The 25,703-nt window shown below is 42.0% G+C and overlaps 1 protein-coding gene across 2 annotated transcripts in view; it reads left to right on the top strand.

Annotated features, from left to right (window-relative positions):
- The window catches only part of adcy2b (adenylate cyclase 2b (brain)), a gene marked incomplete at its 5' end in the record, with an annotated part of 49,917 nt that overhangs the window by 11,212 nt on the left and 13,002 nt on the right, over positions 1-25,703 (top strand). For both annotated transcript variants that reach the window (XM_083925725.1, XM_083925724.1), the window contains 13 exons: positions 3,802-3,963; positions 5,275-5,424; positions 9,886-10,034; positions 11,621-11,732; positions 12,496-12,623; positions 13,529-13,687; positions 15,480-15,612; positions 19,435-19,611; positions 21,631-21,671; positions 21,809-21,889; positions 22,948-23,017; positions 23,313-23,410; positions 24,193-24,277. In XM_083925725.1, coding sequence (XP_083781851.1) covers positions 3,802-3,963; positions 5,275-5,424; positions 9,886-10,034; positions 11,621-11,732; positions 12,496-12,623; positions 13,529-13,687; positions 15,480-15,612; positions 19,435-19,611; positions 21,631-21,671; positions 21,809-21,889; positions 22,948-23,017; positions 23,313-23,410; positions 24,193-24,277 — 1,545 coding nt within the window. The remainder of the gene's footprint in view (positions 1-3,801; positions 3,964-5,274; positions 5,425-9,885; positions 10,035-11,620; positions 11,733-12,495; positions 12,624-13,528; positions 13,688-15,479; positions 15,613-19,434; positions 19,612-21,630; positions 21,672-21,808; positions 21,890-22,947; positions 23,018-23,312; positions 23,411-24,192; positions 24,278-25,703) is intronic.

Genomic DNA, 25,703 nt, shown 5'->3' on the forward strand with positions numbered 1-25,703 from the left:
CAGACAGACACATTAGTTTTCAGTGCCAGACTCCTTCTCGCTCTGTCTCAGGAATCCTATTTTCTCAATCTAACTCCTGTCCCCCTCTATTCATCAAATCCCATTTTTCTCTCCCCATCTTCCACCTGCCTCCTCTTCTGCTGTTAACACCCCATCCTCCACCCACATTTCCTCTCTTCCCTCTCTCTTCCACTTCACTCCTCCCCTCCCTCCTCTGGGTTGGAGATATTTTTATCATCATCCACCTGTTAGAGCATAATCATTCTGCATTATTAATCACTCTATTCTGCTCCCATGACTCTCCCACTTATCTATCTATCTATCTATCTATCTATCTATCTATCTATCTATCTATCTATCTATCTATCTGTCTTTTCCCTGTCTCTCTGCCAGTTTGAGTTTATAAGAAGAAAGAAAGAAAGGAAGATAAAAGAAGTGATTCATTTTGATTATGATTAGAGAAGCCTATTAAAAAGTCCAACTTCAGACACTTTCTAAAGGGGGTAATCGCTATATTCCCCAGGTCACATAAGCCTCTGCTTTCACCGATTTGATTCAGCATTTTGTTAGGGTTAGGGGTTACAGTTGGGGTCAGGGTTAGGGGGTAGGGTTAGGGTCTACATAGGCCTATTTGTCATGGAATTCAGGGCTGATTGTGGAAAAAATAACAGACAGAAAGAAGTGATTCATTTTGATTATGATTAGAGAAGCCTATTAAAAAGTCCAACTTCAGACACTATCTAAAGGGGATAATCGCTATGTTCCCCAGGTCACATAAGCAACATAAGAACATAGGACCCTTTTCTTAAAAAAAGGTTACTTTGTTCCCCGGTCACATACAAAGCTAGGAACATAGGACCCAGGTAACATAGGACCCAGGTAACATAGGTACGTTCCCTTTTTAAGTATTTAAAGTATGTAAAAAACGAATCAGCTATGATTAATATTTTGTTTAACGTGGTTAAACACAAACAATAGCCTATGCTGATGTTCTAAATAATGGATGTATTTATTTTCTCTGTCTACTAAACATCACCATCAGCCACACAACATTTGCTCTGTTAATAAACCTTCAAATCAGACAAATTTAACCAAAATCTCTCCAATTCAGTTTCTATAAAACATCATGCTGTTGAGTCAACATTTAAACCAGCTTTTAGATCAGGCTCTAAATTCTGCATCTGGCTTAGACTTGCGAGGTTATCGTTGCCCACGTGTGCAAGACATCAGAGCAAGTCGGACGCAAATCGTGCTTTGTGCAGCGATCTCTGGTACTCAATTCTGCGCAGACATGGCTCATCTTGAACGAGCCCCTAGACAGGAAAAAAAGACAGGAAGAAACGAACAAAGAAAAGAAAACTGACAGAAAGGAAAGAAAGAAATGCAGTTGAAGGAGAACAGCAGGATTTGCAGCCAGCTCTCAGTGGGTCGGATTGATTGTGATTACTGAGAGAACAGCATGTCTGGTGAAGAACACAGAGCTAATAACACTGAAGGCCTGGAAGAGAGAGAGAAGGGGAGACGGAGATGAGAAGACATGTAATTTGTTCTGCCGTCAAATATGTAAAGCTTCCTGGGGTCCCTTGGAAGAAGACAATTCAAGATTTTATAATTATTATTATTATAAAGAGAAGCTGGAGCTCTGCTTGGTCATTCACTTTCCCCCAATAAAACAGCAGAAGTCATTTCTGCCACCGTCTAGCCGCATTACCCTGTTATTCTGGGCTTTATTTGATTTCTGAAGGCCACAGCTCTTTCCAGAAGTCAGATTAAACATGGCTGCAACACCTGGTATCCCCAGAATCAAGACGCTGTCACTGACCCGCGTGCCAGTGTGTGTATGGGGGGAACATACTTGTAGAACACTGCCAGGCTTCTTACGCTATATATGCTGAGTCGAGCGAGGAGCAAAACATTTTTTGATGTAGGTATTCAAGCATATCTGTGTGTGTGTGTGTGTGTGTGTGTGTGTGTGTGTGCGTGAGTGTGTGTTCGCGCGCGTGGGTGTGTGTGGCGTGGGCAGCAGGTGCCAGTGGTCGGCACAACCACACCTGTTGTTAATGTAACAGAGTATAAAATCTCATATGGAATGCCCCAATTACTTGGTCTGACAACTTGTTAAAGCAAGAGTTCACACACTGTGTGGGCTGTTTTCATCTGAAACACACAGAGGAGGGTTGTGTGCTCTGAACAAGAGAGAGCAAAAAAAGTAATTGAAGAAGCTGAAGTGAGATGATGGCTGCAGCTCCCATCTCGAGGTGTTCGAGGTTGTATTAGGATTCAGGCCAGAGTGCGATGGAGATGGAGTGTGTGCGTCTGGCTGCCTGTGACGCACCTGAAATCGGACTGCCTCTCCCTCAGCGACCCAAACACACGGGACATCACACAATCCAACTGCCCTCCGTTTTTCTTTTTGGGTGGGGGGAGGTTGGAGTTCAGGGTTAGGAGTTGAAGGTTATGGCAAAATATACAGGACCTTCAAAGCACCACATCTACTCCAACGTCAGCATCCTTTCCTGTTGGTTCCCCTAGCAACAGAAAGCCTAAGCCTACACAAAACACCTCTCTCTGCTCTCTGTGCTCAGGTCTTCTATTAGAAGGAACTCAGCCAACCAAACAATCACTTATATCCAATGTTCTAGTCATGTTCTTGCCTGATAAAACACTGCATGTCAGCGGTAGGAGTAATTATTTCCTCATAACGCTTCACCAAGTAGCCTGTCACTGCAAATAACGTTTATAATGTTGATGTTATTAACGCCGTGAGTAGCATGGGAAGAGCTTTTGCTGGCTAGCAAGATTAATTTCTGTCAGGGGTTTGTTTGTTTGCGAATCGGATTCACTCCAAGCCGTCACTCAGTGGATTCCTGTCTGCAGACCGGCTCTCTGACCCTGAAAGACACAGGACATAAACAGACAGGCAGGAAGGTCAAAGTTCATCTGATGTCCCCAGTTCAAACTGTGATCCGTTTGCATCGTCGCCACCGAAAGTCACCATAACAGGAAGGGGTGGACAGACGGTATGGGAAGTGGGAAGAGGGCGCATGGTATCAACGAGCAACACGCAGTAGGAATGCACACATCTACACGTAAGCAGGAACACACAGGAACATGCATGCACACTTTCAAAGTCAGAGCAGATGGGAGGTCAGAGAAAGAGGCTTTGATGGAAACCTGCAAAGAGAGAGGACTAAATATACTGTAGTGAATAAGAGGGTCGGTGTGAATATTTTCCTCAGTAAGGTGCTGCAGTGTTATTTTTTGGATTTTCGAGTGGTTATATTTTGTTAGGATTAGTTGTTTGTAGAGCAGCCCACTCATCTCTAATAATTCATAACGAGATCAGCAGTTTATCGAGTGGGCAGCAATTCTGATGAGTACATTCTGTATTTAGGCAAGAAGCAGACAAAGAGGGGAGATACAGAACAGAGATCTCCGCTGGAAACAATCAGGCATATGTGGGATCTATATTTGGGCATTGTTGTCATTTTTGGTATTACCTCTGTGCCTATATGACCACTTGTATCAGCATTAAACTGGTTGAGCTGTGATGTCTTTCATTAACTGTCAGCTATGCTTGCACGTCTGTAAATCAGAGCTGAAGCATGATGGTGTTAAAGTTTTTTTCCTGCATATTTCTCTCACGCAGTAGTTGAATTATTTAACAGTTATATTTATAGGCCGCGGAAACGCTACAAAGTTGGGGGAGAAAAATGTCAAGAGCTTATAACAGATTTTTTCCCACATTTTCCCCTTTCCCTTGTTGACATACCCTATTTCTGTTTTGTTTTCCGTTTCCAGGTGTCCTTCTTCCTGTTCATCGTGTTTGTTGTCTACACCATGCTGCCCTTCTCCATGAGAGGGGCCATTATCGCCAGCGCCATCACCTGCTTCTCGCACACTGTCACACTCAGCATCTGTCTGGCGTCCACCGTCACAGAACTGGAACCTCTAGTCTGGCAGGTAAGACAGATAATTATTCATGTTAGACTTAAAGTTTAAGTTGGGTAAGATTGTCACGTAGTCATGGTCTCTTTAGGTACTATCTTATCAAATAGTGAGTTGTTGATCGATCATGTGACCCACTAATGAAAGCACTTCTACTTGCTGCTTTAGCGAGAAACACGATGTGTTTGTGGCAACTTTCACACGCTAAAATCCAAATGCGGCGCACAGTTAGTGCCGCTTTCTACATCGTTCCCCTTCTCTGTTTGGACCTCCTATCAGTGTGGAGCATGTGAAGGCATCACGCCACATCGTGCAGATAAGAGCTGCCAATCTACTGATGCCTTACAGCGGACACTGTTCGGTTTCAAAAGGAACTCTGGGAGATGAAGTCCCAGAGGCTCGCCTGCAAAGCGGCAACTAGAAACAACGTATCTCAATTCTTACAGATTACAACTTTTGCTGTTCAAATATTAAATTTACACAACTTCCTGTGAGCTTCCTCTTTTCATTTTTTCTGAAGGCCCGAATGAGTGCTTCACTGCGCTATTAGCTGCGGAGCAGGGGTTTCTCGAAACGAGATTGGTAAGGCTGTTCTATGCACGATTAAAAATGATGAGGTGCAACATCTTAATAAGGCCTGGGTTGTAAAACTGTAAACCTATTCTGTATCGTTGTGACACAGCACATTCAGCAAAGCCCCCAGAGTCAAATGAAGCGCCTTTAATGTACTCAGGGAACAGCTCTTAAAACACTGGGTCTAAATGAATGGACTGTTGATACTGTACAGTTGCACAAAAAAGTCTCACCACACAACCTCATAATGCTGAAATTGAGATACAGAAACATGCCAGATAACACTTAAAGTAAATATAATATAATTGATATGATATGGCTGACACATGCACACACGCGCACACACACACACACACACACACACAGTGCTTCTTTCAAATCACCCATCAAAGTACACACTGATTACACTCAAAATCATGATAACCTCTCTGTTCTCTCTCTCCCACAGACACACATACACAGTGGAAAATCAAACCAACAATAAAACATGCTCGTAGATGCTCATTGCCCTTGGATACAGCACCTATTAATATGCAAGGCCACAATTTAAAGAGCTTGAGGTTGACATAGTGATGGAAAAGTGCAGTCAAAGTGTGTGCTTTGGCTTGGTTTTACGAGGTAATAATGTAGACTTGGGTAGAAGGAGGTAGATAGTGGGAAAATTACACATACAGGCATATCTGGAACACGCGTTACCTCCTCACATTATTTTAATGCTTTATTCTTTGTTTGTGTATGTGGTGTATGTGACAGATCTTAGCCAATGTGATCATCTTCACCTGTGGTAACTTGGCCGGGGCGTACCACAAACACCTGATGGACCTGGCTCTCAAACAGACCTACCAAGACACCTGCAACTGCATCAAGTCACCCATTAAACTCGAGTTTGAGAAGCACCAGCAGGTACGCACACACAAACCTAGATTTGAAATTAGCAAGTGATTAAACTGGTATCTGGGCATTCAAGTGACGCATTAAAGATGGTGCTCCTGCTTTGATACCTGTTACTGTTGAGTTAACAGTTTCATTACAGGACTGAAAAATAATAAATGATCTAATACCTTAGCTACAACTATACAGAACCTTCAATTATTAAAGGTCCCATATTATGCTCATTTTCAGGTTCATACTTGAAAAAAATGACATTCTTTTTCAAATCCTGTCCGTCTGAATATACCTTTATTCTCTCTCTGTCTGAAACACTCTGTTTTAGTGTCTGTCTCTTTAAGACCTCTTCCCAAAAAAGGCTAGTGTGCTCTGGTTGGTCAGCGTTTCTGCGTTTTCCACATCTTCACTCTTGCCATCACTATAAATTCATTGTAGCCAGGGAATGACTGTAACAGCACTGTACCAGCACTTTCTACCTACAGTATATGTAGTATAGTTGTGACATTAAGGCACAGTTTCTGAACGGGCTGTGTGTATTTCTCTGTAGATTGAGCGTTTTCACACTTTCACAGAATACTATAGAACCTCCATCTGATTAAAAAAAGACTTGAAAATCTCACTTTTTACAACATGGGACCTTTATTGTCCTAGGAATTAGTTCTAGGAATGTCTGTCTGTTGGTCAGTTCCCCACTTTGGTCCAGACTGAAATGTCTCAACAACGATTGGATGGATTACTTTGAAACTTGGTACAGACATTCACGTTCCCCTCAGAAAGAGATTTATTCGCTTTGGTGAATTCCCTTCACTACTAATCTAGCGGCATCAAGAAAAATGTATTTTAATTTCTAACACAAATCTGCAGAACTAATGATGTTCTCATCAGCCTCAGCTTTCTGTTAGCGATTGTTAGCGTGCTAACACTAACTAATTTGGTGAACATTGAATCTCACTAAACATCAGTGTTAGCATTGTTATTGGGAGTAAGTTAGCATGCTGATGTTAGCATTTAGCTCAAAGCACAGTTGTATAGCCTCACAGAACTGCTAGTTTGGCTGTAGACTCTTCTTCTCCCCCCCCCCCCCCCCCCCCTCTCTCTCTCCGAGCCACACATACTGAATAAAAGCCAAAATTAACTAATTAATAATTGACTTATTTTTAAGATATTTCACTTCTGAGTTTTGTCAGGGATGAGGAGTCGGTAAGTCTGTCATGTCTAAAGAGGCATTATGCAGTGACCTTTACATGACATTAGCATCTTTGACCTGACATTAGGCATTCACTCTTCAGGGAAATTATACATTCAATTATACATTAATAAGTGGTGGCCCACTCAGTACAGATTATAGGAAATGTAAAACTGTAGTATTTCCTTTCTAATGGTGAAATACATAATTTATCATTTTTCTATCAACTTGAAATGCATGTATATGTAAAAATATTACAAATACCCTGTGTGCCCATGTCATTTATTTTACAGATGGGCAATTTAACTATTTTTGAAAACATATATTACCACCGGTCAGTGACATACTTTATGAATATTCCAGTCCGTGTGTGTGTGTGTGTGTGTGTGTGTGTGTGTGTGTGTGTGTGTGTGTGTGTGTGTGTGTGTGTGTGTGTGTGTGTGTGTGTGTGTGTGTGTGTGTGTATGTATGTCTGTGTGTGTGTGTGTGTGTGTGTGTGTGTGTGTGTGTGTGTGTGTGTGTGTGTGTGTGTGTGTGTGTGTGTGTGTGTGTGTGTGTGAGAGAGAGAACGCAGTGCACTATGCCAAATTTCATTCAATAGCTGAATACAGATCGCTTTCGTTCATTAAGCAAACATGTGCTTCATAAACTTGCCTTTCTTCAGGCTATCAACCCCCTCTGCAGTAGAGTGTTCATATTGCTTCAGTGCTGAATAAGTAAATAAGTGCAGGTGGTGTGGATTTCTATTTTTAGTGCACTCCTCCAACCCCCCTCTCTACTTAATTTGCTTCTGTGTTTTAGGAAATGAACCTGTGGTGTGTGAACAATCTAATGACCCTTTCTGCTGTGAGCCGCATTTATGAGTCACACCCCCTCAGGCAGCTATTCGCTCTCTCTAATATGCACACACACACACACACACACACACACACACACACACACACACACACACACACACACACACACACACACACACACACACACACACACACACACACACACACACACACACACACGCACACACTCACACACACACACACACACACACACACACACACACACACACACACACACACACACACACACGCACACACACACACACACACACACCCCACACACGCACGCTCAAACTCACCCACAAAAATCCCTCCATTCAATGTGGAAGGTGCTAAACTAAAGCAAAAACCCACAACTTATACAGTTACACAACAGCTGTGAGTGATGGACCTTGCATATTTGGTTCTGGTTGTTCTCTTTCCTCCAGATAACTGACCATATAATGCAATGACCTTGTCTTGTATAAGACGTTTACATGCAGCTATAGGTGAATTTAAGAGTAAAGAATATGCCGATTTTCCACCACTACACTACAGGGGGCTCAACATCAGAAATGAATTATTTGTAAGTTTATCTGACATATATCTCTCTTTTACGTTTCCCTTATAGGATCACAGGCATTCTACAAATGTATAGAACTTGCTCTGTTGCTTTCCTCTGCTATGCTGCATAATAATTGAAAATGAAGAAAATGTCTCTGCCTCAATCACTCTTCTGTTCTTGACTTTAGCTTCCTGTGCTCAGCGCTGACAAATTAGCCCCAATGAGCCATAATTAAAGGAATGTATAAATCTATTTAGGAGGTTAAATATTAGCTGTGGATGACTGTATTGCTATATTTATATGCGGTACAACAGAACAGAACAGAGCAGGATAGAAGTGTTCTATGTGTTATATTGTGCTCTGGACTCTTCTGTTATCTTGTATTATATCATCTGTTAATAGAACATAGAAGGAATCAAACAGAACAACAACCTGGTTATATGCCACTCCATAGAACACATTTTACATGTGTGGCTGTATAAAAACTGTGTATTCCTCTGTGGAATAAAAACCCTGAATCCTGCATTTACTTCAACAAATATTTTGAATCACAGTTCTTAGCTTGCACCCTTGAAACCCCATATGTAATTGAAAACAGTACAATGACAACATTTCAGATTTGTTGAAACAATTAAAAAAAAACTATTCTTTTTTAAAAAATTATATCCTTATCTAGAACCTTTTAACAAGACTCTGTAAATGTTTGGGAACTGAGGAGACCAATTGCTATCATTTTGAAGGTGGAATGCTTTCCCATGCTTGCCTTACGTAGGATTGTAGGAATGTGGTTTTAGCATTGTATTGCTGATATAAGCAAGACCTTCCCTGAAAACGACATTGTCTCCTTGTCACCATATGTTGCTCCAAAACCTGTATATATGGTCCATCATTAATGGTGCCGTCACAAATGGGTTGGTCACGCATGCCATGTGCACTAATGCACCCCCATTCCGTCACAGATGCTGGCTTTCGAACTTGTGCTGTTAACAAGCTGGATGGTCCCTCTCCTCTTTAGCCCAGAGGATGTGGTGTCCATAATTTCCAAAAAGAATTTCAAATTTTGACTCGTCAGACCACAGGACAGTTTCCCACTTGGCTTCAGTCCATCTTAAATGAGCTCGGGACCGGGAAGCCGGTGGCGTCTCTGGATCTGATTTATATACGGTTTTCCTCTTTGCATGGTAGAGTTTCATTTTGCATTTGTGGATGCAACGACGAACTGTGTTCACAGTTTTTGGAAGTGTTCCTGAGCCCATGCAGTGATGTCTGCTACAGTGTCATGTCTGTTTTTAATGCAGTGACGTCTGAGGGCCCAGAGATCACTAACATCCAGTATTGGTTTTAAGCCTTGTTCCTTGTGTACAGATTTCTTCAGACTCTCTGAATCTTTTAATGACATTATGTACTGTAGATGATGAAATCCCCAAATTAATTTAAATCATACATTGAGAAACATCATTTATAAATTTCTGCACTATTACAGTGGTACACCCCTCCCCATCTTTACTTCAGACAGACTCAGCCTCTCTGGGATGCTCTTTTTTTTAATACCAATCATGTTATTAACATTTAACCTCATTAATTATGAGATGTTACACCAGGTGTTTTCTTTTTTGCATTTCACAACTTTAAAAGTGTTTTGTTGCCACTGTCCGAACTTTTTAAAAACTTTTTTTGCTAGCATCACATTCAAAATGGACATGCAACAACACAGTTTCAACATTTGATATGGTGTCTTTATGTTATTTTCAATTAAAAATGGGGTTTCAATTTTTTGGGATTCGTCACATTTTGTCTCTATAGTACATTTTCTCAACTCTTTTGGATGCAAGGCTGTAGGCCATCAGATCGTATTTGCTGGACTGTATTGTATGGCTTTCATCCCAACCTTTAACTCTCTCCGTCCTCAGGAGCGTTTACTGTTGTCCTTACTGCCGGCTCATATAGCCAGGGTGATGAAAGCCGAGATCATCCAGAGGCTGCAGGGACCCAACTTCGGTCGAACTGAGAGCACCAACAACTTCCACAACCTCTATGTGCAGCGGCACACCAATGTCAGGTAAGAGTCCTCCCTCTTTATCTGTGCCACCACATAATAAAGGTTATTATTTTCTTCTCTCCTATACCATCCTGTCACCCCCCCCCTCTCTGCTCATCACTCGACTTCTTTTGTCCTCCCCTCTGTATTTGCTCTGACGTTTGGATTACTCCTATGTTCTCTGCCCCTCTCACCCGGTCATTTCCTCCTCTCTCCTCCTCTTCTTTCCTTTCTCACCATATCATCATTCATTGCTATGGCCAAATTCAATTCAGAGTTAATCCACCTCCATTGTACCTGAAGGTCACTCTGCCCTTGATGACATCCTCCTCTATATTGTGAAGTTCGAAGGAACAAATCCAGGCTAACCATAAGAGCCTCTCCATAGAATCTCCTGTTTTCCTTCATGCTGGAGCTTCACAGGAGAAACAATATCACTGTGTGCATGTGTGTGTGTGTGTGTGCGTGTGCGTGCGTGTGTGCACGTGTGTCTAAGTGCTCATGTTGATCTGCCTATTATCCTTCCAATAATAACAGATACTCACATGGTTTAGCTCACAGTGATGAGGGCAATCTCTCCAGGACAAAGCACTGACACCCAAGGACATGTGTCCGTTTGACTCCTCCTACACTAGACAGTTGAGGAGAGCCGAACACCAGCCACTGCCTTCACTATCCTGTCTGCAGTTTTAATAACTGCTTGTTGATTACACCCTGTGTTTTAATTCGTATTGAAATATCATTCCGTCTCTTTAGGAAACAGTCTGATACAGAGGAGCTGGAGACACAATGTATGAAGTGCTGTTTGTTTTGTATATTTCAAAATATATATATAATCTAAGTGTGAAATATTAATAGGTAATGACGTGTTCAATGCCAACATGATGGAAAGAAGCAGCTAAAGTGTATGATCCGTATAAGTTAGTGGCAATCTTGATGTTGTCACCATAACAGCAGGTTGTATATGTATATTGGGAAAACACATATGTTGTCAGGTGACATAGTATACAGAGTGCAAAAGTCTATGTAGGAAGGAAGGTCAGGGTGGATGGATGGCTCAAACAAACACAGGATTTTCACTGAAGGGACCGCTGTTGTTGTGTCCCGTGTGGAAGCAAAAGTCGACTTTTTTTTTAACAATTTAAGTAAGTTAGTTCATAACCACTTCTGTAACTAACTGATTTTAACCCAAACCATGATATTTAACCAAGTCATTTTGTTTCTCTAACCTAACCAAGAAGTTACATTTCTCAACGTTAACCACATGTTTAAAATCAGGGCCGTTCCCCAACATTAACCTATGACAGCCCATCTTTTTTTTTATTGCACTGCGAGTCTGAGCAGAAGCAAATGTGTTTTTGTCAAGTATAGTACAGCTTTCTCTGTAGTTCCTCCGTCAAAATGTTTAATCTATTGCCATAGTAGTGAAAATGCTCAAGGACTTAGAAGTGCTCCGTATCCATGTTACTCAAGGAAAAACAATTTGCCATTGCCTGTATAGAACAATGAAAAACTGGGAATGTACTGAATTCTATTAGTTGGTGCTTGTGTAATTCAGTAAGGCAATATTAATCGTGTTATTTGTTGTTTCTTCTCGTTTTATGCAGCATTCTGTATGCCGACATTGTGGGCTTCACCAGGCTGGCGAGTGACTGCTCCCCTGGTGAACTTGTTCATATGCTGAATGAACTTTTCGGCAAGTTTGACCAGATTGCGAAGGTAACTTGTGACAAGCCTTCTCCATTTACACATTCTGCACACTACATACGAGAGGATGCTGTGTGCCTCAAATGAAAACAATCCCAGCAGATATGGACAAACCAGTAGAAAAGAGAAGGATCATGTCTCCTAAAGCAACCGTAAGAATATCCTGTAAAAAGTCTTCCGCGTGACCTAATTTAGATGGTGTGCACAAATTGGTTAATTATAAAACGACCAAGAAGAGACAGTCGGGTCTGACTTGTGCTGCCTGTCAATCTGATGAAGCGCGGCCTTGAAATGAATGTTTTCTCTGTCCTGCGGCCAATGTCGGTCTCCGTACCGTACCTTCCCGGAGCGCTGTGCGTGGTAACAGCTGCCAGCTGCAGCAGTGTGGGCCGGTCAGAGTGTATCTGGCAGTCTCATGGGTACTACTGTTGTTCGGGTCTAAACAGTTGAGTCAGGCTCTCTCAGCTTTGTGTCCAGCAGCTCTGTCCTCCCGCCTGACGGAGCTGCCGTTATATAAACCTGATCCAACGATAAGCTGCTACACATCCCACATGTGGAATGAGAGCTAATGTGTAATGTGTGTGGGTGTATCATTTTGGGCTTGATGGATGTGACTGATTGTGTGGAGGTGAGAGAGAGCATAAGAAACAGCATTTTTATGAATTAAATAGTTCAATGTTCGTTAAGATATGGATCATTTTAGACAATAGATTAAGGAGTTTGATGATAAATCTATACTTCTTCCTGCTCCCCTCTTCACCTCTCTCTCTTTAAGGAAAATGAGTGTATGCGAATCAAGATCCTGGGAGATTGTTACTACTGTGTGTCCGGTCTGCCTGAGTCGCTGCCTCACCACGCCAGGAACTGCGTGAAGATGGGCTTGGATATGTGTGAGGCCATCAAGTAAAATACCAGATCTCTTTCTCTCTCTCTCTCTCTCTCTCTCTCTCTCTCTCTCTCTCTCTCTCTCTCTCTCTCTCTCCCTCTCTCTCTCTCTCTCTCTCTCTCTCTCTCACTCTCTCTTGCTCTCTCTCTCTCTCTCTCTCTCTCTCTCTCTCTGACTCTCTCCCTCTCTGTATCTCTCTTTCTCATGCACACACACAGACACACACACACAAACAGAAGCACCGACACAAACAAACACGCCTGTCAAACAGATTGAGCAGAAGGAATGCCAGACTTGATTTCGGCTCTGTTTGAACTCCAGAGTAAACACAATGTGAATTCAATACGATAAGCTTCCCCGACCGAACAAATAAAAATTTCAAACAAATGAAAAATGATTCCCTTTGAGTACCCCCTACCCCCCGCTCATGCATGAACCCAAGCGCATTTGTTGTATAGACCAATATGTTTCCTTGACCTTTATTCACAATCAGATTAAAGATGCCATTCGGAGCGTCCACCTCTGACATGATGAAGCCAAATCTGTATTTCAGTGCTGTTGTGGAGGATTTTCTATGAATGTGTCACAAAATATTATTCTGTTTCCTGGAAGCATTGGTAATGGCAGTCTATGAATCACTAACTTAAATGTCCTTTGTACAGACTAAGAAAATTAGATCAAATGTATCAATTGTATCGGGCCACTCTTGAAAACAAGGTGATAAACCTCAAAGGGTTTATCCTGAAACAAGAAATGTGACACATGTTTGATCTTTAGACGTGCATTTTTGAACACTAGACGGATCCAAGCTACCTGTTTCCTCCTGCTTCCAGTCTTAATGCTACGCTAGGCTTACCACGTTTTCATCTCGCCCTTGGAAAGAAAGCTTTAAAGGGTTAATTCTGCTCTGTACTCTCCACAGGAAAGTCCGAGATGCCACTGGAGTCGATATAAACATGCGTGTCGGTGTTCATTCTGGGAACGTTCTGTGTGGTGTGATTGGCCTCCGCAAGTGGCAGTACGATGTGTGGTCACATGACGTAACGCTAGCCAATCATATGGAGGCAGGAGGTGTGCCAGGGTGAGATGTATACTTCAAATAATGTTTCCTTCACTAAATCTCATTGCTTATGCTGCGCTGCTTTCTATATCCATGGAATTATTGTGTACACTAGAGGCATGTACCTGCAAGGTCGCCAGTTTAAGTAGAATTTGTGCACCAATTTCAGAATATTTAACATTATTATGTATTATTATACATTATACATACAATGTATTATGTTGTCAAGACATTTCAAAACTTGGAAACTTGGTAAATACTGAATAAATAAACCTACCTTCTGAAATTGTCCACACTTAATGAACAATCTATTTACAAAACAGATGATGAACAGCCTGAGATATCTAAATTAAAGCTAAATTTCAGGTCCATACTTGTATTTTGGGTTTCTACTAGTAACCGTACAGAAGTCCTGGCGTCTCGTTTCAAGGCACAGTTTCTGAATATGGGCTGTGTGCATTTCTCTGTGGATTGAGTGTTTTGATACTTAAGACATTAAATGGACTTGTACTTATATAGCGCCTTTCTAGTCATCTGACTAATCAAGGCGCTTCACAGTGTCTGTCACATTCACCCATTCACACAGACATTCACACTGATGGCAGTGGACATCTACATACCATCTAATTTGATCTAACCATTCACACCACATTTACACACCCATGCGCAGCACGGGGAGCAAGGACGACCCACTCTGCCACCAGGCCACAGCCGCCCCATTAACATTTTTACAGTATGGGACCTTTGAAAACATCAACAGTATGTCTCAGTTTTCAACTGTATCCTGGTCAGAGTGCATCAAGTGGTCTATTTTTCTTGGAAAACCTGACACTCTTTGTCGACTTTTTCTCCTATGTTTTTAAAGACTTTTTCCACTGTTCTCTGTAATTTTCACTCTTTGCAAAGTCAGTCTATGTTCAGTATCACCATTTCTAAACCACCCCAAGCATTGTTTTCTGCATGATATGTTCTGTAAAAAAAGTTTTTATATCGGTAAATATCAACATGTACTTAGATACAATTGATACTGATATGTCCACGAAAGGCTGATACAAATCTACCAATGGAAAAGTCAGGCTCTTCTTTTCACCTTCACTTTTCATTTTGTGGAAATGGACAGATTTATCAGCAACCAGCACTAAATATCCTCAGCCATCCTAAAACATATTCACATCAGTATCAGTGTTCTGAAATCAATGTTGGCTGGACCAAAGTAAACCACCCCCTTAAATCCAAATATGGAGACACACCTGAGGGAACAACATATTGATATGTTCCAGCAGCACCAAGAACAAGTGCAATCAACACTCAGCTGAAAACATTTATATATAAGTCCATTGTATGAATAATGTTCCTTGCCCTAATGCTAACTATAGCTACCCTGTTATAAACATTTTTGTCAATTATAGCCACCTCATTTGACCAATCAGCTCCACATTTGTTATGCGAGCTTTCGTTGTGCCAGCCTAACAAACATGGGAAAATTGGCTGGTGATTATGTGTATGCTTCACGGAAAATCAGCTCTCCTGTGCCACCACATTGTCTCACCGGGCTGCTAATGGCTTAGTCTCCTCTTATGCCTGCTGAAAGGTATCTGAAAAAATGCCCGCTGAAAAAAACATATTCCCATCTCTCCGTCGCCTCCCTGTTCGCAAGGGTAAAAAACAAAGCTGAAAAGGGAGCATTGCAGGTTATTGTAGTTATAAAGCCGGAAAGCAAATTGTATGTTTGAGAGAGAAGTTGATGGCACAATGACACAAGCTCTTAACCTCTCATCATGTGTCCTATTATCCCCTCCTGTCTCATCTCCAGAAGAGTCCACATCTCCTCTGTGACGTTGGAGCATTTGAAGGGCTCATATAAGGTGGAGCTGGGAGACGGACTGAGCCGAGACTCCTACCTTAAAGAGCATGGAGTCATCACCTACCTGGTCATCAACCCCAAGGTCAGATACCATCCCCTACACTGTTTTAGACACTTACATACAGTCAGAAGGTATGTCAGCAATCAAAAGCGGATTTCTGGTTGCCAGTCTAACAATCACTTTTAAAAGTGAGTGTTGAGCCCTGCCTTTTATAGTGGACCTATTGTGCTTTTCCTAATTCTGTGTCATATATATATATATATATATTGTTATTATGACGGATGTTCATGCTAAACATGACCAAAGTCTCAAATAATGAGGTTAACGTGTTTATGGGTAACCAGTCAACTGGTGCTGCGCTGTTCTCCTTCTATGATAGTGTGCCACCTATTGAGCATCATGGCAATTGCAGACGAGATTTTACCGCGCATGTGTCATACCCCCAAAGCCCCGCCATCATTGATTGGTGACTTAGCCTCTTTCTACTACTGTTGAGCAATCAGAGCAGAATGGGTTTTTCTGGAGGGTGCTTAAAAGGGACAGGTGCTGCAACAGAGAGTCTCAGACAGAGGGTGCAGCAGCCATGAGCAGTATGGGAAAAACAAAATGTTTTTTGAACGTTAAAACATGTAAACATGTTTTAATAGAAACAGAAAAAACATGTAAGAACCTGAAAAGGAGCATTATAGGTCCCCTTTTAGCTAGATAAACTGTTAAAAACAAACAAACAGTTGATGAGCTGAGATTCACAGGTTTCACAAGACAGCTGAGATGTTATATCCTTTCCCTTATCCTGGATATGTCATCATTTATGATCCACTTTCAATATTCACATTCAGTAGTTGGCACTTTGCAGCAACAGTTTCTACTTATAGCATGTTTATTTTGAGTCACGACTTGGGTTTTCACGTCGTTAGATATAATGAGCTAGAATCCACAAATGTGAGCACAGTGGACAACAACGCTGCTTTACAAACATTTCAATATGCAGACCCCGGTAACGAAAAATCCCACGCCACCTCCTCATCCTGCAAAGAGCACGAAGCAGCTAAACCACATGTCAATATAAAGTATCGGGGAATATACTTGCAGAGAAGCAATGTATGAAGCAGTATGTTACCAAATGAGCACCATCCCTGCAGTTAGTCGCTCTACTGAGAGAAGACTATGTTTGAAGTGAAGTCCCTTTTCACTGCTTGAGGCGCTGCGAGTGGACTGAGACATAGTGCAGCTCCTCCTGTCAAACCAGGACATGAATGGGCTGGTTAAGGAGATTTAAAAGATCTGCCTCTTCTATGAACTGTCTGCTGAGAATATCTCTATATGTTGGCAAGTCTGTGCTCAGGGTTTTTGGCTTGGCAAGTGTAAAACCGTGCTTAACAGTCCTCTGCCTTTCTAATCCCTCCATAATTTGGCTAAGAGGCTCCCCACCCCCTTAAATATCTGCACTAAGGCCTTCCTTTTTTTCTCCTTCAGGCATCCTGTGTTCACTGTCTGCCTGCTTCATAGATCTCAGAGTACTGAGTGGCATCTTTCTGAAGAGTTAAGGCCTTTATGCTTTTAGGGCATCCTTTGAAAATGCCACCAGGGGACGCAAAAAAAGCCACGGTGTCTTTTCAGCATTGATCGCACAAAATCTGCTCCTTTGGCTTCTTTCCTCCTCCTCGTCTTTTCTGATTCCTTTTCCAAAAAGCTATATTTTTTGCTTGCTTTCACATCACTGTAAACACTCTCCTCTCCAGTCCTCAGAGTCGAGATTCCCAACCCTGTAGAAGCACATTATGTGTGAACAATGTGTCATTTTATCACGCAGGAGTATCAGATGTTCACCGTTCCCCTAGCCTTTGTAGATGTTGTGATTATCACCTATCACAATGTCAGATACAGAAGAAATCTGTGCGTCAAACAAACATATTTCAATAAGGTTTTTTCAGCTCTGTTTTGTTTCGAAGAAGAAGGTTGTTTTGGCACAGTCATACGGTACAAGCTGCATGTTATCAGCTGCCTCTCTGATCACAATCTCTGTGCTCTGCTGTATGTTTGTGCATTCCAAGAGAGTCTGGTATCGCATTAATAACTGCAGAGTAGCAACACTTTATGGAAAGACCAAATTTCTACTCTGCAGCCCTGCAGTAATTAGGTAAACCAGCGATTTTAGGGTATTTAATTTGTCTTGTCTTCTTGCAACATAACATCACAACCTCACAGGAGGTCTCCACTAAATTTGGAAAGATGCTACTATCTATCCTTTACTATCTGTAATAGAGATAGCTTTTCAATATCAGATATTGGACAAAAGGCTCTAGGTGCTCTGTGACATTTTCAAGAAGCCCTGAATGGATCAAGGCCAAATTTGGAGTATGGATCGCAGGCGATGTCATCTCCACTGTCACTTTCATTGATTGTCACTGTCAGAGCTGTTCAGTACACCCGCGGGAAATGAACCCTGCCGTTGTAGACAGCGTTCTTTTTCTATTCTTACAGGCTCATGTGTTCGGTCAGTCAATACATGTCTCCGTCAGCAATTGAAATAAATCATCCTCTGACTAATCCTCCTAGATTTGTCCCACTCCATTTTGGCATAAACGTTCACTTTCACTGCTGTATGGCTTTATGCAGGGAAAATGTTTCTGTCAGGAGTAAAGTGCTGCGGTGGAAGTCAGAGAGAAGCACTCAGCGTGCATGTCAAAATTAAAGGAGAGGTGCATCGCTCTCTAAAATAGTTTGAAGCAGCTCAATACATTTACAGGCAGGTAATGGATGCCAAGAGCTGCATGTGATGTTTGTTGTAAGTTATGCGTACCAGTTTATCCGTGTTATATTATCGTCTAATTCAGTTTAATTCACCTCAGTTCAGCTTGGTTTATCACGACGGGCACTGGCGTGAACTAACAACCTGCTACCATACCACATAATTGTTAATTGTCGCCACTGTTTCAGCACCTTATTATTACGTAATCTGACTCTGTTGGTCAGTGTCATTCAACTCACAACAACACAATTACAGTTTTTCTCATTTGCTTGGACGCATTGTTCCACTCAGAAAACTGAAAGTTGCTGACCAAAATGACACACTTTGTTTTCCAAATGCTGGAACACATTTAACAAATACATCAAAAGCAAATATTAAATATTTCCATCTGACAACAGGACATGTGGTCATATGAATATATTATTTCAATCAACCATTACACAATGGACAACAAAATACAAACTACTGCTGAACCAGCTCAACCTTAGTTTGAGCACTACAGTATGCCTGTTTTTGTTGATACTTTACATAGTTTTAGTCTATGCTAAAAAGCCAAGCAAGCATGAACTGTATTCTTTTTTCCGAAGATTTTTACTATATATGTTAACCCTGCTGCACTCTGCACTTTTTTTGAGATAAAGAAGAGAATTGTTTTTAAATGTGCAGGTCTTTCTGTGCCCATGAACTGCTGTTTCCGTGTAAGACCTACAGTAAGCACCTAGCCAAGTCAAATTCAGACATTAATGATGGTATAGCTTTTGTACTGCTATCTTTTATTCCCCAAAGAACCAATAAAACATTTCACCCAAACTTAAAAAGGGCTTCTCAAAAAATGTTTTTCATCCTCCTGCATCAGATTTTCCGTGTAATTCTTTGTGGCTGGACCTCAACAGTCATACACTACAGTAGGTTTAGACCTAGAGTCATGATAACATACTTTTAAAACTTAGAAATGCTGAATACTGTAAATAAAACTAGACATACAAGCAACCAAAGGGTAGAAATATGAAAAAGGGAGTTAAAAAATGCTGCTTGTTTAGAAAGTGATGATGAAGATCAAGTTAATGCCGTGCCACTGGGCATTTTTTATAGATGGAGAAAAACTATCATCATCACCTGTGTCCTTCTATTTTTCCTGTTGGTTTCCCCAGACTGAGAGGCACAGCCCTCTGTTGGGCGTGCGCTCCCGCCCTTCTCTGGACGGTGGGAAGATGAGGGCGTCTGTCAGAATGACCCGATACCTGGAGTCCTGGGGTGCTGCCAAGCCCTTCGCCAACCTCCACCATCGAGACAGCATGACCACAGACAATGGAAAGATCAACACAACTGTAAGTACAATGCAGCGTTCTCTGTCTTTCAGACACATCCCCCCTAAGATGCAGATCAGTCATTACAGTTCTCATTCAATTTGCCTCAATTCTCTAATGAGAATTATTTCTTTTTTCAGAAGAGTAAGTTTAATCTGTGAACAATTATTTTCACCATGGATGAGAATTTTTCACTCAGTCACTCAGTCACTCATCTTCAACCGCTTATCCAGGGTCGGGTCACGGGGGCAAGAGCTCTAGCAGGGGACCCCAAACTTCCCTTTCCTGGGCCACATTAACCAGCTCTAACTGGGGGATCCCGAAGGCGTTCCCAGGCCAGTGTGGATATATAATCTCTCCACCTAGTCCTGGGTCTTCCCCGAGGCCTCCTCTCAGCTGGACGTACCTGGAACACCTCCCTAGGGAGACGCCCAGGGGGCATCCTTACTAGATGCCCAAACCACCTCAACTGGCTCCTTTCAACACAAAGGAGCAGCGGCTCTACTCCAAGTTCCTCACGGATGCTGAACTTCTCACCCTATCTCTAAGGGAGACTCCAGCCACCCTCTTGAGAAAACCCATTTCGGCCGCTTGTACCCGCGACCTCGTTCTTTCGGTCATGACCCAGCTTTCATGACCATAGGTGAGGGTAGGAACGAAGATTGACCGGTAGATCGAGAGCTTTGCCTTCCGGCTCAGCTCTCTGTTTTTGTCACAACGGTGCGGTAGAGCGACTGCAACAAACAAACAAACTGCAACTCTGCCCCCGCTGCTCCGATTCTTCGGCCAAACTCACGCTCCATCGTCCCCTTACTCGTGAACATGATCCCGAGGTACTTGAACTCCTTCACTTGGGGTAAGGACTCATTCCCTACCTGGACAAAGCAATCCACCATTTTCCTGCTGAGAGCCATGGCCTCAGATTTAGAGGTGCTGATCCTCATCCCAGCCGTTTGACACTCGGCTGCGAACCGATCCAGTGAGTGCTGAAGGTCACTGACCGACGATGCCATCAGGACCACATCATCTGCAAAAAGCAGAGACAAGATCCTCAGCCCACCGAACTGCAACCCCTCCCCTCCAAGACTACGCCTCGATATCCTGTCCATGAAAATCACAAACAGGATTGGTGACAAAGCGCACCCCTGGCGGAGGCCAACCCCCACTGGGGACGAATCCCACTTACTGCCGAGGATCCAGACACAGCTCTCACTTTGGGTGTACAGAGATTGGATGGCCCACAGAAGTGACACCCTCACCCCATACTCCCGCAGCACCTCCCACAGTATCTCCCGAGGGACCCAGTCATATGCCTTCTCCAGATCCACAAAGCACATGTAGACTGGATGGGCATACTCCTAGGCCCCGCCCAGGATCCTTGCGCGAGTGAAGAGCTGGTCCGTTGTTCCATGTCCAGGACGGAATCCGCATTGTTTCTCTTCAATCTGCGGTTCGACTATAGGACGAACCCTCCTTTCCAACACCCTGGAGTAGACTTTACCAGGGAGGCTTAGTAGTGTGATACCCTTGTTATTGGCAGAATTTTTCACAATTTCACGTTGAAAAAGATCCATTCAATTGTCAAAACCTGGCAGATATACATGTATACTCCACAAATATCTGTTACATGGATTGTTTGTGATGTCTACTAAACTGGTAGATGACCTGCCAGGTGACAGTAATGAACTAGGAATCACAATTAACCACCAAGAAGATGACAACTTTTTGTCTTACGTAATGTGACACGGTATAGATTGTGGTTTTTTTACTGAACTACTTTTTCATATCTTTGCAAGATTGTTGTCTTTGGCATGAATGTCACTTTGACAAATTTTACTTACTACTATTACTACAATTTACACTATGACTTTTCATGGACGATTGAATTTTGTGTTTACACTACATGTAACACATTGCTACACAAATACATTTACTGTGTACATACAAATGTTTCTTCTTTGTACTACAGTGTTGTACAGTATTGACTTCCTACTAAATGAGAAAAACCGTAACAGTTTAATGGTCTGACTCCTGTTTCAGGACGTTCCAATGGGGCAGTACCACTTTCAGAGACGAGAAAGGTGAGTCAGGAGAAACACTGCATTTGTTATCATGACACGTGTAACCACTCTGTCTTTACAACATTTCATCACATATACAGAGACACTTTTATTCTGCCTCCATGTTTGAATCTGCCTTCCCCTTCCTCTGATTTCAGGTCCAAATCTCAAAGGAGGAGGTTTGAGGAGGAACTCAACGAGCGAATGATCCGCACTATCGACGGCATCAACTCGCAGAAGTAAGCATCATATCTGCTGCACGTCCTCTTTCTACATCTCTCTTCCCGTTCACAGATCATGCGCAGTTTATGAAGAAGTTCCTCACAGTACTAAGTAGTAGAAGCATCACTTCAGGACATGAACTTAGAAAAAGCATCTTCAGGAGTTCTCTGAACTATAACGGCTTACCTCTCAGTTTATCAAATTCATGAAACAAGAGAAAGCTTTCTGGCTTAAGTCACTGAAAAAGATGGTTAACGTTTTATATTAAATTCTTATAATAAGCGTAGTTTAATAGATAATAAGGGCCATATAAGTGTTTATAAGGTGCTTCTTTACACTATTATGCCTTAATAGGAAGATCTTATAAACAGGAGATAACGTAGAGCGACCTGGTCATAATTGCGAAAGGTCTTGAATTACTGCCCTACATTACCCCTCTTAATACGTGACTACTTACTAAAGAAATCCGTCATTTCACATAAATTTTGATTTCAACCGAAACGTTTGTATTTTTTGACATTAAATTTACAGAACTTCTTTGATGGACTCGGCTCTTTCCGATCAGCAGTCTGCTGTCCAGAAATATTGTAGATTACTACACTGACTTGTGCACATATGCCATAGAGTTGTGACGTCCCATTAAACAGTTCTGACGATTGAACAAATGTTAAGCCTTTTTAGAAAAATGAGGCAAAGTGATTAAAAAACTGCTAAGAACAGAATTTCTAGGCCTGTGTCTATGTGTAACTTATTCTTGTGTGTACAGTTTAATATGTTCAAACTCCAACCGAGAATTCTTCTTCTTCTCCAAGAGAATCAAAGCTCTAGAGCAAGAACAATTGTTAGGGTTACTGTACAGATATATGGTCTCTGCACATTTTCTACAGTCACTTGTAATCAGTATAAGTAATGAAGGCTAAAACTAATAATGCTCATGTCCAAGTCACACATCAGTATTTGGCTCATTACTGCAGCATGACCAAGACTTACAGAATGGTTTTCAGATACCACATAACAACCCAGAGCCTGGTCCCTTTGCACTGCCTGAATCTGTCTGTTTCACTTGTGTCTCCAGACAGTGGCTGAAGTCTGAGGACATCCAGAGGATCTCATTGTTCTTTCACAACAAAGCCCTGGAGAAAGAGGTAGGCGATTGCATACAAAACACCTGCCAGCATTGTTCACTGTGGAAACAAATCAATGAAATTGTATAGTTGTCAGTGAAACAGAAGTCATAAAGGAGGCTTTAAAGGACACAGATTACCTACTATATATTCTGTACGAAAGCGTTATCCTCACATTCCTATATTCTGTTCCTGTATTTGTTTTTGCTTCATTCCGCTGACATTGACTTTGCCTGAGCATGTTTTACTACTGCAGTGTTACACATCTGCATAACGTTGTACCCAACCTTCCAATTTTTTTGCATTCTCTCAACAGTACAGATCCACAACATTACCAGCCTTCAAGTATTACATCACCTGCGCCTGCCTCATATTCTGCTGCATATTCATAGTGCAGGTCCTCGTCTTGCCCAAGTAAGTCTGCCCCCCTTCACAGGATTTACATAGCACAGTCCATCCACATAATCAACCAACTCCACCTGTGGTGGCGGGTCGATGCGAAAAAGCCATTTCGACACCAGCTGTCTCATCAACAGGACCACACTGAAATTAAAGGACGTGGGGGAGTGAGAGGCAGAATGCTAAAAAGCACATGGTGATGAAAGGGCTCCATGTCTGGTAGTGATTATAGATCAGGTGAATCAAAGTGTGTCGCCTCTTTAATAGCGAGGAGAGAAATTCACCGTCATTCTAATTTACTGCCTCTGGGAGCCAAAGGTGTAATTCAGCATCTGAGAGGCCATTGATCGTCCAATTCACCTTTTCCTCACTCTCTTTATCGTGGCATCGCTGTGCACATTTAGACGTGACATCATCTGTTTTATGGCAGGGATACTTAAATCTGCCGTACTGTGTTCCTTCATATAAAAACATGAGCGTAACTGCATAACGGAGCACATACTGTATGCTACTGTACCATCCAAGGTTCTGCTTACTCAGTGTTAATGGATTGCAGGTCTGAGGTAGAATACATTAGAACCTGCACTGCATTTATTGCTCTGGATGGTTCTGCAGAGGTGCCAAGAGGGTTTAGAGTAATGTGTGTGTGTGTGTGTGTGTGTGTGTGTGTGTGTGTGTGTGTGTGTGTGTGTGTGTGTGTGTGTGTGTGTGTGTGTGTGTGTATGTGTATGTGTGTGTGTGTGTGTGTGTGTGTGTGTGTGTGTGTGTGTGTGTGTGCGTGTGTCTGTGTGTTGCAGAACTGCTGTGCTGGGGATCTCCTTTGGCCTGGCATTCCTGCTATTGGCTTTGATCCTGCTCCTTTGCTTCGCTGGGCACATTCTGGTGGGTTAGCATGGATTTATCGCTGAATGCACACACACATGAACACATACACTTGAGATAAAAAATATGGAAATTACCATTTCTTTTTCTTTGTATAGAAATTATAATCATGTGTAGTTCAGTTGATATGCTGATGACATAATACATTTCCTACAGGCTGAAATGATATACCTGAAAGGTTTCCTGTAGAACTGCTTGCAAGTTAATGTTATGTTTTCCCATTCTGAAGACAACCCCCATGCAACAATAAGCATACAGAACATGACATGTCTATTAGGTATATATATAGATAAAGAATGAAGGGTAGATCTACTTTATGTGCCTCAAAAATCTACAAAATTCATTTGGTTTCTCTATATTTACAGAATTAAAGCTGAAATCTGTCACTTTCTGTAAAAAAAAAAAAGATGAAGTTGGAGGTAGAGCAACATGACTCTTTCACAGATCATCTGTCTCATTATGCTGTCAGGATATAGTGGCAGTTTCAGCAAATATGAAAGTTTGTGACACAGCCTTAGGCAGTGGCTGACTTTTATGATTTTATGCATTCTCCACAAATTTCCCTGATTTTGTCTCTTTCAACTGTGGAAATCACTGAGCCACCAGCAGCTCACGAGATTCCCTCTGGTGTTGTTTTATTAGAAGATAAAATGTTGATCTTTCATTAATGACAGTTATTAAGTGTCACTTTCATCATAAAGCTACCATGGAAAAGAAAGAGAGGTTGACTCACAGGGCAGATTATTTTTCACGTTCGTTAATACAAAATAGGCAGGCCCTTTGACCACCATGATCCAATCCATTCATGCTTGAGTCCAAGTAGACGTTTGAGCTAAATTCAAGGCAGATGTCCCATCATTTATAACTGATTCTTCTGCAACTGCTACACATCTCAACAATGATGTGTCTTATAGAAGCCCAGTTCTCTTTTGAGTTTTGTGCGTTTCCTACAACATAATCCTGTAACTGGGACACTGTATCAGCTGCAGCCTTCTATACAAGGTTTATATGACCTGATCTATATTTTTTTTCTCCTTCATAAAATAGTTCATCCATCAAAGACACTGCTGTTGTTGGTTAAGTACAAGTGGAGGGATGTGTGTTACTAACAAGCTGCTATAGCTACCAACCTGCCACAAGTGTTTTATGAGCAGTCAATGAATGGTGTCTCCCCTAAGAGCCTATTGTCTGCCCTCTTGAGAGTACCATCACCCAGTAAGTGGGCCACTTCTAATTAAAGGCGTGAGGGTGGGGGGGGGGGGGGTGTCAATAACATTGGGTCTGCCCTAAAATCTGGTCACTGTCGAAAGAGCCCACAGATGAATAATGAGAGGCCATGTCTAACATACTCTATGTGTGTGCTTAAGCTCCATGTGACAGTTGGATTTGTGTTAGTAATTTTTAATGGGGCATATTATGGTTGAAG

This window comes from Echiichthys vipera (assembly GCF_963691815.1).
Source record: "Echiichthys vipera genome assembly, chromosome: 13".
Classification (NCBI taxonomy): domain Eukaryota; kingdom Metazoa; phylum Chordata; class Actinopteri; order Perciformes; family Trachinidae; genus Echiichthys; species Echiichthys vipera.